At 38.7% G+C, this 13,234-nt stretch overlaps 1 protein-coding gene across 2 annotated transcripts in view; it reads right to left on the bottom strand.

Annotated features, from left to right (window-relative positions):
* rbfox3a (RNA binding fox-1 homolog 3a) overlaps window positions 1-13,234 on the bottom strand; it is a 259,104-nt gene that overhangs the window by 62,302 nt on the left and 183,568 nt on the right. For both annotated transcript variants that reach the window (XM_053341235.1, XM_053341234.1), the window contains exon 3: window positions 6,828-6,974. In XM_053341235.1, the coding sequence (XP_053197210.1) occupies window positions 6,828-6,974 (147 nt within the window). The remainder of the gene's footprint in view (window positions 1-6,827; window positions 6,975-13,234) is intronic.

Below are 13,234 nucleotides of genomic sequence, written 5' to 3'. Positions count from 1 at the left end.
ATTACATCTGCTGCACCGCTGCTACCACAATTATGAAATGCTAAGTTTCTACAGTCTGTGACTGTGACCCTCATAAAAGTAATCTGCAATCTGCAATCTGCAATACAATCTGCATTATATAAACTAACGAAATTCATTAAAGCAAGTCATTTGGCGACTTCTAAGTCATTCAGTGGTAGTAGTAGTAGTGATAGTATTACTAGTAGTAGTAGTAATAGAAGTAGTAGTAGTGGTAGTAGTATTAAATATGGAGGTTAGTTTTGTTTTTTTGTTTCTTTGTTTATTTTTTATTTGTTCTTCTAATAAACCATAAACAACATTGGTGTCCAAGCTGATCACTCTATATATGACAGTGTTCTGCTTGGGTATCTAAGGATTGCTCCTCTGCTTTTTGTGGCTCTGCTGGCTTCAACACATCATAACCTCCAACATGCGCTGGAATGGTTTGCAGCTGAATGTGAAGAGCCAGCACCTCTAAATCTGAGGCCATGGTGTTGTTGGAACTGTTCCCTTTAGGTTGGGAGAGGATTGTTGCCAAAAGTGAAGTACAAGCATCTCTGGGTCTTCTTCACAAGTGAAGTTAAGATGGAGTGTGAGATTGACAGATTGACTTCACCTATGGTCACAAGCTTTGGATGGTGACTGAAAGAATGAGATTGTGGATAAATGGCCAAAATGAGTTTCCTCTGCAGGGTGTCTAGGCTAAGCCTAAGAGATTGGGTTAGAAGGTTGAGGTTGTTTGTGCACCTGGTCAGAATGCCTCCTGTATGCCTCCATTTAGAGGTGTTCAAGGCACCTCCAACTGGTGGGGGACCTCTGGGCAGACCCAGAACACGCTGGAGGGGTTACATATCTCTTTGGCCTGAGGAATGCCTTGGGATCCCTCAGGAGGAGCAGAAAGGCTTTGCTGTGGAGAATAATGCCTGAATACCAGAATTGAACTCCAGTACTCTACATAAATACTGCAAAAATGGTGTATAAGTCACACATTTAAATTGAAAAGTGGGGTGCGTCTCATACAGGGAGAGTTTGGATATGATTATGGGTATATAAAAGGCTGTCCACGCTAAGAATGATAACTGTAACTATAAAGTTAACGATGTGAGCATCCACACTTATGAGCCATAACTTCCTGTAAACAGCGGTGTCAAGCAGCACTGCATGTTCCAGCTGTTTCGGCAGCTAATGAAAATAGATACTGTTGTTTGTTGGACGGAAAAATAAAAAATAAAAAACCAGGTGGGTGCTGTTTTTCCACTGGATGAAACAGAGGTGCTTTGTTTGACTCCGGGACTGACACAGAGTCTGGAGACAGTGAGCTTGGTGAGACTTACTGTGACTTGGGTGACAGCTCTGATGAAGAGTTTTTGGACTCCAGTAAACACACAGCTACATATTGTATCAAATATGTAAAGTTACAGCCTAACGCGAACCCGGTCTGACTTACTATACTGGTCCAGTTAATCAAATAAATACCACACTATTTACCATTAACACGGCACACTGTTTCAGTTGTAATATGTGTGTTTTGATTGCGTTTCAAATACAATTACATTGAGAAAGTTTTGGAGTGTAAACATATGTGTATGTAAATGAATAACTACTGGTGCATTCAAATAAACCATAGAAAAGAGTTTTTCCCAGCATGACACCCCCCAAAATAAACTGGTGTGACTTAAACAAAGGTTTTTACAGTATATGTTATTAGTTTCTTTTCATTACTCTGCTAAATGATTCTGTTGATGAGCTGTGGATGGCTAGCAGCGAGGTTAGCGTTTTCTTAAGGTTTAAAAAATATTTTTATTGGCCCCTTAGCCACTGGTTTCACTTTACAATTATTACCACCGTCCCACAACAGTCTATGTGCATTTTGCAATTCTTCATAAGTCCAAGACAGGTAATGTAATTAGGGCTCCATTGAAACATAGTATCAGGAGGGTCAGCTTCAGCTTTATTTATATTGATCTTATAGCCAGATATTTTACCATATTCTGTCAGTGTCCATAAGAGCTGGGATAGATTCCTCTAGACTTGAGAGGTATGCCAATATATCATCCGCATACAGAGACAAAGTATAAATGCAATCACCAATTTGTATAACATGAATGGCTGGGTTAGACCTTAGAGCTGTAGCCAGCGGTTTAATCATGACAGCAAATAATAGGAGCGAAAAGGCGACAGCCTTGTCTAGTGCTGCATGATAAAACAAATCTGGCCGAAATGTCTGTTAGTTTGTATTTGTGCTGTAGGGTGTTTGCAAAGCAGTTTGACCAGGTTGGTGAATTTGGGACCTATATTCATTCTTCCCATTGTCTCAAACAAGTACTGCCACTCTACGCGGTTGAACTACCTTTTCTGCATCAAGTGACACTGCAACATGTGGGTTTTGGTCAGACTTGGAGCTGTAAATTATGTTAAAAAATAATTGTACATTGTCAATTGATGATCTATTCTGAATGAATCCTGCTATCCTTCATTAGTAAATGTTCTAAACTCACACATGATTAGGGACAATGGATGAAAACTAGCCTTTGGGCTAATTAGGACATATTTACAGTAATGTTTATTAATATGCACTGTTCCTGAAAAATGTACTTAACATAAAATACATAAATAAATGTTATTTAAAAAGGAAGCAGCAAACTGGAATTGCAGGAGGGGCAGCATGGATCCTCATTGTCAGCTCATGCTGGTCATATCTACAAGCTCTTGAATCTGGGGACTATATGATGTTAAACTTCCATGATTGCTTGTATATTTTATGAAACTCCTATGATTATAGAACCAACAACATTATATCTCTCTTATTTATAATATCACCCAAAATTACAGTCTCCCCTGTGGTACCTTATTACATAAACCAATGACTTCTATCAATGACCCTCTCCATTCTAAACACTCTAATTGTCTAAATCAACAAACACATTGCCACCACTTGGGGACACTGATGACAAACATCAGGCTTTCTGACTACCCACAAAGTAGCTTCATTGCTGCAGTAACATGTTGATATAAAATTAACAGATTTTTAGATGATAATTACACCTTTCCTCCTCAGAGACAGCGCTGGTTAGAATGGCACCTTATGGAATAATCTGGAAGGCAAATGAGAGTGTAGTTGTGAACAGAAGACATTAGAAAGAATTCCCTTGCTGGGAACGCTGGGTTACCTAGCATGCTGGAAGCCTTGAGAACAGGTGATTAGTCAGAAGTAGGTGTCATTAAAACTCCATTAGCACAAGCCCAAACCCCAGTACTCACACACAGCTAAGTTGGACCATAAGTTTTTGTGTGCATGTGTGTGACACGCTGAGTGCATGTGTATGTGTGCTGAGTATCTAATGACTCATTTAGGACTCCTACCTCTGGGAGTGTGACAGTAAGGGCCCTCTTGCGGCTGGCTCACTAAGTGCCTGCTTATTAATTAAACACAGCAGAGGCTCAGGGGACAGCAGCAGTCCTGCATATCAGCTTGTCAAATTTCACTCTGTGTGGGGCTAAATGGACAGGGTATTTCAGTACAGCACAGCAAGATTCATTGGCAGATATTTTGGTTCAGTAGATATTGCAAGAAATAATTGAAAGGTTTTCTTTTGGAGAATTTTGCAGAAGCAGATGTATAGTCAGGATGGGATTGTTTCCTTCTGTCTGAGGGATGTAGAAATCCAAATAGCCCTGATTGTGTGTAAATGTGCAGGGTATGTGGGGAGCAGTCCTAGATTCAAATTTCATCTTGCGATTGAGAAAACTGAATCAGTGATGTGGTGCTGTTAATGCCAATTGTCAGCTGACCATTAAAATCTTCTTTCCTGACCTGCTAATTTCCCTCCAAATGTGTTTTGCTAACTATGAATTAAACTAAAATAAGTTTGGGTAATGAACACAGTTTTATTTCTTTTGAGGCCATACTTTTTCAACCATGTGTGCCCCTTGCCATACCCTGTAATGTGGTTTAATTCCTTCAGGAGGTGTCATATTGACTATACACAGATTCACAGAGAGCTTTTGGCTGCATCACCTTTAATTGAACTAATGATTTAACCACCAGAACTCAACTTGAAATATATTTGAACAGCACAGCCAGAAATAAATTAAAATCAAGAAAAATATTTATAATGATAAATGGAAATAATAATAGCAATATGTAAAAACAATAAATAAAAATAAATAGCCAAAACCTACCAAAACAAAAATCCCCTGGCTGCAGAGCTTTTTTTGTTGTTCCTTTTTTAAATTTAAAGAAACGACAAATTGGTCTTGTTGCCATGGTGTGCACTGTGTCAAGCAGTTCACACACTCTTACGCCACACCTGTCATTTCTCACTCTGAGAAGTGACAGATCCCACCGCACAGAAATTAATATATTATGTAATCCATACAACTCTCCGCATATTGATAGCGGCTCCCTGACGCCTGCAAATGAGACACAATCCCAGTCCTACCTTTCTTCTTGTCAACCAAAGGTCTTTATGTCATTTTAAATCTCCCAGATCTGTGCAGAAACATACCGTTCTTCCAACGGGTCTAACATAAGGGGCGGGACACAGAACTTGCTGGGAAAGACGGGGGCGTCAGGTGCGCCACGCCAGACAGGTGGAACAATAGTCGTTTTATGTCGATTATTACATTATCGCAATTAAAATTCAATTAATCGTCCAGCCCTAATTTCTAGCATAAAATACGATCATTTACTCACCCAGACAACTTTGGTGTCATTTGGAGTCGTTCGGACGAAATTAGCTCCAGTGTTGCGCCGTGTATATCCGTATAATGCGAGTACACGGGGCACCGAAGCGCATTATCTGCCACGAAACTAGTTCATTTCACCAATATTTGGTTATGATACGTTAGTGCTATTCCCCTCCGAGCCCGTGGTATGTGAGGCCAAGAGATATGCGTCTGGATGTGTCAATAAATGTCAATACACCATTGGAGCAGCAACAGGAGCAGCAACAGGAGCAATCTGGAGTTAATCAAAATCGAAACACCAATCTTCCAATTGGTGGACGACCATTCTACCTCCTGAGCCAAAGCCACCCTAAATTCACTTACGCCATGTGCTTCAGACCATGTGCTATAGATTGTTAAAATAGGGCCCTAAAACTTAATCCTTTTCTTTTAGAGATGCGTTTGCAAAATAAAGACTCCTCTCCAGCCTATGCCGCACTGAGATCTCCACTTATTCTGTTTATATGATTTCCTAACATTCTGAGGCACTGAGTTTATAGTCAATGTCATTGGAACATTCTACTTTATGTGAGGAAAGAGAGCAGAATGTAGGTCAATTCAAAAAAGGTTACTTTGACCACTGTGATAAGGTGTTTCATTGTTGTTTCCTTAATCCCTTTATTGGCTGTGGCATGGTAAAATACACTGACTTGTAGTCAACAATATATTGTATATTTCCATTTCATATTACAGAGCAGTCTTAAAAGTCATTGGTGTTAATATTTTACGCAATATCATGTCATGTAACTTTCTGATGAAGTGCTCAAACAAATATTATGCATGTGATGAGTATACAATATGCAGCGTATGCAGAGATGAATCTAATCAATGTAATAAAATCAAATCTGTGTTAAAATACAAATTCTAACATTGATTAACAAACTAACTATTCTATGTAAATTAGATAACTGCTGGAATTCAGTGTTTAATGATTTGTGACTCACAAAGTTGTCCATATGTTGCAGAATTAACTTAACATTTAACATATATGAGTTTTCTGAAGTGCCACTTCTATCGTAAAATGAAGTGGTATCTGCATCAAGGCCTGACACTTTGTAATGCAACCACCCATCCAACCTTATGAGGTTTTGATGCAATACAAGAAATGTCATGACTGAAAAGTCACTCAAAACCCAATATGTCTATTCTAACAGAAGTTTTGTAATTTTTACATGTTTTTAATGCATCTTGTTATGTTTCAATAGTATACAAATCAAGTAATTACTTACTACATGTATATTCCGTACAGTATTTGCAGTACAGGACAGTACAGCACAATATAATTCTTTTGCACTTGTGCAGAAAAGTGGTGGATGGTTATCTGACTTTCCAAGGACCACTTAAGGACATGCACGCGAGATTAAACATTAATAATCCATAAATAATTTGGGTTAAGGCGCATACAGAAGTAAAGGTGTGAATTATTTGAAATTTTATGGAGCGAGGATTGAGAGCTTGTTCAAGTTGCACTGCTGCATTCAAATATGACTTTTTGTGCTCAGTTCCCTTCATATTAATGTGGTGTGCCGTTGCTGCCTTGCTCCTTTACAAATACTGCTATAAACACTGCTGAGAAAGCTGCAGAAATGTTGCTGCTGCTCATAAAAGCATTGCATAGCTCTATCTCTCTCTCTATCATCAGTTCACTCTGATTCCCCTGGGGGGCAAAATGACCACAGTCACCTTGTTTGCTTTCAGGAAGTGACAGGTTCAGAACCTAGATAGCAAACATAGGCTAATAATACCAAATAGATGAATGGAATTTTTTGAATGAATACAGATAGTGCCATATTACTTCTAATGTCTAACAGAGGCAACTGCATCAGATGTCAGCTCTGTTATGATGTTAAAGACATGTCATTGTAGCATGTGTGCCAAGAGAGCACTGACTGCAATGACAATCATTTGAACTTTCTTAACTGCTGGAGTTGTGGTATTGATTTTTTCTTATTTATTTTTTTGTGGCAGTATTTACTACTGTATTCGTGAAAAGTACAGCCAGGAACAGTGCTGTAAACAGGTCAATCTATATATGATTGACCTGTAGTGTTATAAATGGTAGCTCAGTAGAGTATACTTGTGTGCAGTTGTCATCTCACCCCAAACATTTGCCGAAGGTCAGGGTCTCGGAAACGGAAAGGTATGTTGGAGACATGTAACCTTTTTGGCTGCTGCTTCTCCGATGAATCACTGGGCTGCAGGTGGAGCTGCTGGGAACCCTCTGTCTGTGCGACCTCCTCTGCCTGCTGCAAGGAAACACACAGCACGCCAAAGGTTAGCTCCTAGAGTGGTACAACTTTTCCAAGGAAATGCTTAAGTGAAAGACAAGATTGTTTAGCTTGATGTTTTAAATTCAAAGCTAGTTTGAGTGAAATATAATATAGGTTTTTTTCTTAGATACGCCAAAACATGCGGTTGTTAGCTTTTGCTGGTAAAAAAATCCCAGTTGGGGATGTTTGTCACATTCTCTTCAAGGTTGGTTATCATATGTTGTCAGGAAGACAAACAAGAGTCAGACTCCTCCAGATGTAAAGCTCAAGACAGTCAGAGAGGAGAAAATGTATAAAATTGTTATATAAGGGCAAAAAAAAATGCACTTATAAGAATGATTTTTCCTGTTTATGTTCTCTTGGTGCAGGAGATGTGTAAGGTTGTTGTATTTCAATGAAACTAAACATTTTAAATATTTCTTTTAAGACTGTAAGACATTTTTTCCCCCATTAAAATAATACAGAGACAACCTACCTCATAGTGTGTGACTATGGGGATGGTTGTCACAAGTGCACAAGACATATTTAACAGCCAATATCGTTTGAACACTTTAGGCTTTCATTGCTAATTAAAAATAAATTTCTTCAGTATTCTTTTTATGAGGAATTCAAAGGAAAGTAAAAAGTGTGACTACCAACCAGGTAAGAACACACAACATATGAATAAGACAACTTTGGAATTACCACAAGTTGCATTTCAAGTTGCAGTCTGTTTGTCTAATACAGAAACTACACTGATACCAATCCTCCATTAATCCAAATAGTAGAAGTAATGGAGCATTACTGGGATTATTAACTATAATGTAATTACTGTTTTATTTTATTATAATCCCTTACTGAAGCGAAAAAAAGTATGGAGGGATTCATTAGTGCCAAACACATGTCTTAGCACCAATTAAATTGCCAACATGATAACAAATTGTTTCTCCAGTACTACCTGCGACATGACAATATAAATGGATGGAATTTACCACAATTCATGTCTTATCTGCTACAATATTTTAACAGAGATTAGGTAAACACTGCCTTGGATATGAGGGAAAAAGTTACAGTAGTTATTATCAGACAATTCTGTGAATTCTTTACCAGTTCTAAAAACATTGTAATTCTAGTAAAAAATGGAACAAAACAAAACATGTAATGTACAATCAATGAGTGTCATTGCAGGAAATAGTGTGTCTTTGATGTAATGAGGCACAGAGACAGGATGGTGGAAGGGTGAGTAGTGATTTCCAATGCTAATGCAGGGTACCCTTCATGTCCTGTCAGATCAGATGATACCATATTGTCATAGGCAGATGACACTTCAACATCATCTGGCATTTTGCAGAATGGTCCAGTATGATTGTTCTTCTCTGCTGATAAGGTTGGATACACCTTGGTTACACACACCATACATCAAAAATGATATTGTTTATCAGTGCATTCCAAAATACTCACTAATCATGACTGTAAAATATGATTAATATACTGTAAACATTTGCTAAAGGACAAAAAAAAAGAAACCCTACATAAAACTTGGTTAAGGCAGAAAAAAATGATCATCTCATTTAAAAAACAAAACAAACAAACAACTGTTATTAAAAAAAACAGGAATCAAAGTCCACCAGGAGTGGAGCCTGCGGCTTAATTTGACTCAACACGGGAAACCTCACCTGGTCTGGACACGGAAAGAATTGACAGATTGAGTTTGTCCTGTTATTTCCACCTTTTCTCTTCCTGACAAGCATGAGTAAAAATGCACACAACCACTAGAGGTCCTTCTAAGGTAAAGGTAAACAGTGGTTGTTTCATGCATCTGAACAAACGACAAATGCAAACAACAAGACTGAAGGACTTCATCAGTTCTACTGCAGTATTTGAAATGCATTTAACTTATACTGCAGGGTCATCCCCATACTTTACATTTTGTGAGATTTTGTTTGTGGCACAGCATTCTCAGTAAGAAAAAATGAAAAAATACCAAAGAGATGAGAGAGACAGACAAAAAGATGAGTCTCCCCTTAGATGTCTTGGTGTGATCTTGTGACACCCTGCCTTTCTAAGCGTTTTTCAGTGTGTGTTGGTACAAAAAAACCTAAAAAAAAAGATAGGGAGCAGATAGTTAATGTACATAATGAATTGACATAATAATGAAGGGATGAAGAGAGAAAGAATGAAAGAAATGGAGATGGAACAATGATGTCAGTTAAACTCACATAATCAATGAGAGAGAAGTGCAGAAGAGAGAGGGACAGGTAAAACACAAAGGACAGCAAAGGAGGGAGAGTTCAGGCATGCATGCAGGCTAAGTGCTGATAGAGGAGACAACAGTAAAAATGGAGAGACAGTGAAGTGAGGATAATGGCATTTCATCACACACAGACACACAAACAGACATACATAAAAGCTGAATGGGATGCAGCAACAGTTAGCTCCCTGTCTGTGCAGGTGTGTGTGTGTGTGTGTGTGTATGAAGTGAGACAGAAATCATATTGAGGTGAATAGAGTGTACACCAAATACCAGATATACCATCCTGCTACTTGTTTTAGTCATGATTACGCTAAAATATTATTTTACACAACTATATTTAAGTTCCCTAATAAGAACATACCTTCAGTTTAGTAAATTCCCGGTTTATTCCCATTAATTCCCATTAATTCCTGTGAATTCCCATGGAAAGTTTCCAAGTTTGAAAATTCCCGGAATTTTGCAACCCTAATGATAACCTTAGGTAAAAATATCACGGTTTCGCGGTATTATGATTACAGCTATAAAATGTGATATTTGTACGGAAGCGCATTGCATTCTCTTCGAGGTAATTAGGGCCCGAGCGCTGACCAGCGCGAAGGCCTATTGTATTTGTCCTGATTGTTCTTCTTCTTGATATTTTATGTTTTGCATAAATGGGCGTGGCAAAATGGCTCTGTAGTGCCCCCTTGGCAAGAGAATAAAATTGAGGCCCTCGCCACAGACTGACATAGACAAACGAAACTCGGTACACATGTACATCATGTCAATACGAACCAAAAAGTCTCTTGGACACATACCCTAACACCAACAGGAAGTCGGCCATTTTGAATCAAATTATCGATTTTAATGCTGAATTTGGTTTGACTTGGTTTGATTTGACTCAGCTGAGACATAAGACCTTGGTGATGCTACATTCTGCAACTCATGACCCATCATCAAATACTGTTGCCATGACAACACATTCGATGCCATGAAATACGATTACAGTTTATTATAGAATAATAATCTTGACAGATACAATAGGGCTTCGCGCTGGTCAGCACTCGGGCCCTAATAAAGGGAAGAATAATAATCCTGACAGATACAATAGGGCTTCACGCTGCTCAGGCCCTAATAAATAAATGCAGGCAGGAGCTTAAAACTGAATCTCAACAGTTTTTGGACACTTGCTCACTATCATATTGGATGTATTGCCTCCTCTGGCTGCCATTGTACACAAGCACGTTTTGCACATTGGGGGACCTTCTTCCCCCAAGCCGCGGCCATCTGTCTTTTTACAGTAGCCGAAGTATTCCCATACAGCCAACTTGGTCCTTTTAAACGGGGGGAAAGTTCGGGGGGCTCGCTTCCTTCAGCCATCATACAGCCTGCAGAGCTACCTGCTTGTAACAGCAACCGGAGGTGCGCGGGAGGAGCGGGACTTTACGCTGCAGATGCACATGAGGGACCTCCACTTTTTCTCTGACAAGACACATAAAAAAAAAAAACCTGCTCATACCGCAGGAACGGTATGACGGAAATTTTTTGTGGTTTTGAAACCGTGACTTTTTCATATCGTGGTAAACCTGGAAACCGGTAACCGGCCCATGCCTAATCTAAAGTCAACGTGTCCAGTTTTGTGCTTTAAGACAGTGTTGATTTGACCAAGCTTATGGCCAACTTCAAAGGAAGGGTTCACAATTTTTTAAAGTCTGTCTTAAAACATTAGTCATGTGCCAAAAGGACCTGGAAATCATTTTTTCTTAGTGTAATCATTCCTCCTGTTCATACTGACCATTAGAAGATCCCTTCATGATGCACACATTTAAGTAAAGGGGTATTTGCTTGTGTTTTGTGTGTGATCTACTAAGAATAACTGTGTAGATGAAATCAGGTGCAACAGATGCAGACAGCAGTATTTAAATGAGGGTTCTGCGTGTTTTATTGGATGTATTTTGCACACTGGGGTTAAAATGTCCCATTTTATATATTCATTATGACGAACAGCGTGTATTATTTTACACAGTTGAAAGATGCAAACCTCATTAGACCTAGTGGATCAGCTTGCACATTTTTTGCGGGTGATGTCAAGTTTGAGAACAGACTTATCACTTGTTTACCATCATTTGTACTTTTCTTTTCATGTAATTTACAGAAACACACATTTCATGCATTTGATCAAAGCTCCTCTCATCTTCACACAGTACATTCCTCTCCATCACTTTGTACTCTCCAATCACTTCCCTTTGCCCTGAAGCTAAGCACTGTTCCATTAGGAACTGCCTTTGCTCTGTTTGCCTTTTAATTTTTTATTAATTAAGTGTTAATCAAGCCACATCTGTCTGAGCAGAGGAGAAGCAAAGGTGAAGAAGAAGAGGAGCAGAGGTGGAGGAGAAGAGGAGCAGAGGAGGGATGTAATTAGAAAGGTAGAGTTCTTTGTATTGGAAGAGGTAAAGACTACCCAGCAGAGCTTGGTTGTGACTACTGATGATAAACATAGATCCAGCCAATGATTTAATACATTCCTTACATTAAGATGATAAAACATCTGGTAGTTTCATATTACTCATGTTTAAAGTGGTTATAAAACTGATTATTGCCCAATTTGTCTACATGCAAGTATACCATTTTACATAAATAATATATACCATCCTCTCCTCTTTGAAAGAACTTTTTACACCTTTCATTGAATTAAAGACTCTGAAGGTCTTGTCCACAGGTTTAATATCGGCAGAAAGTGTGATACTACAATAAAACAAAATAAGGTCAATCAAATAAAATGTGAACAGTAATAATTGTCATGTTGCTTAAGTCCAACCCTTTTAGCAGACTTTGCAGACCTCTAGTGTAACTGCAGACCTCTAGTGCAACTGCAGACATCTAGTGCAACTGCAGACATCTAGTGCAACTGCATACCTTTGGTGAATCTTTTTTTATGCATTGGCACACTGTAAAATCATTTGTGCATGCACACCCACAGATCTTCTTACAGACTAAATCTATACATTCCAATTGTTTTACACTTTCAAACATTTGAATTAATTCGATCAAAACATTTTTAAAGATTCATACATTTGAATATATTTATACAAACTGTTTTTAACACATTCAGCATTAACATTACATTGTCATTTACATGGTCTGACAATTGTACTGTATGTGAAATAATCCTATTCAAAGCAGCAAATGCATCACAAATCCCTACAGTTACTTTTTCTTGTTGGAGTCTGTGTGTTAGCCCATGGAGCTGACTGTAGTCCTTCATTAAGCTTAGCATGATATGGAACAGCTTTAAACTGTAAGCCTTCTTCTGCCACAATCAAAGAGCTAAAATCCATCTATGCCTTTCTTACTGTCTTTCTCCCTGGTCTCCATGCCTTCAGCATCCATGCCGCGTGAGCAACCACGCAGGGAGAGGAAATAATTACATGAACATTATCATGTATAAGCAGCCTGGGCTTCCTCCACTGTCACCAGGGAAACCATGTGACTGAGCTGTGTGTGTGTGTGTGTGTGTGTGTGTGTGTGTGTGTGTGTGTGTGTGTGTGTGTGTGTATGTGACTTATAAATAGTTTCACAGTCTTTGTTATACCTGCATTTATTTTCTTTGTGGTAGTTTCTATGATACTCCGATAATCAGACTTTAACAAAGTGTCTGTCACTGCAGTGGTTTAACTGTTGAAAACTATAGTGAATCAAAATGTGGGACATTGTCTCAATATGTGGGACATAGGTCAAAGACAAAAAATGCCATGCAGTCCCACATAAAGCCAAAATAGGCCTCCACCTGATTACACACCCAATTAGATACCAGCTGTGTCATAACTATGTTTTTGAGTGAACATATGCTCCAGCCTAGCAAAACCATCTCAAGCTCAGTGTGTTCATGCCCTTGTGTATGTGCATCTACTGTGTGTGCATGTACTTGGATCCACTTCTGCTCCACAGTGTAGTCAGTATATGGTAATGTTAAAAGAAATCCAAGTCAGTTGACTCTGAAGACCAGAGGCAGTGGTGTCTTCTA

Source organism: Scomber japonicus, chromosome 20 (assembly GCF_027409825.1).
Source record: "Scomber japonicus isolate fScoJap1 chromosome 20, fScoJap1.pri, whole genome shotgun sequence".
NCBI lineage: Eukaryota > Metazoa > Chordata > Actinopteri > Scombriformes > Scombridae > Scomber > Scomber japonicus.
The sequence above is the reverse complement of the archived record's forward strand: the minus strand, read 5'-3'. Positions and strand labels throughout refer to the sequence as shown.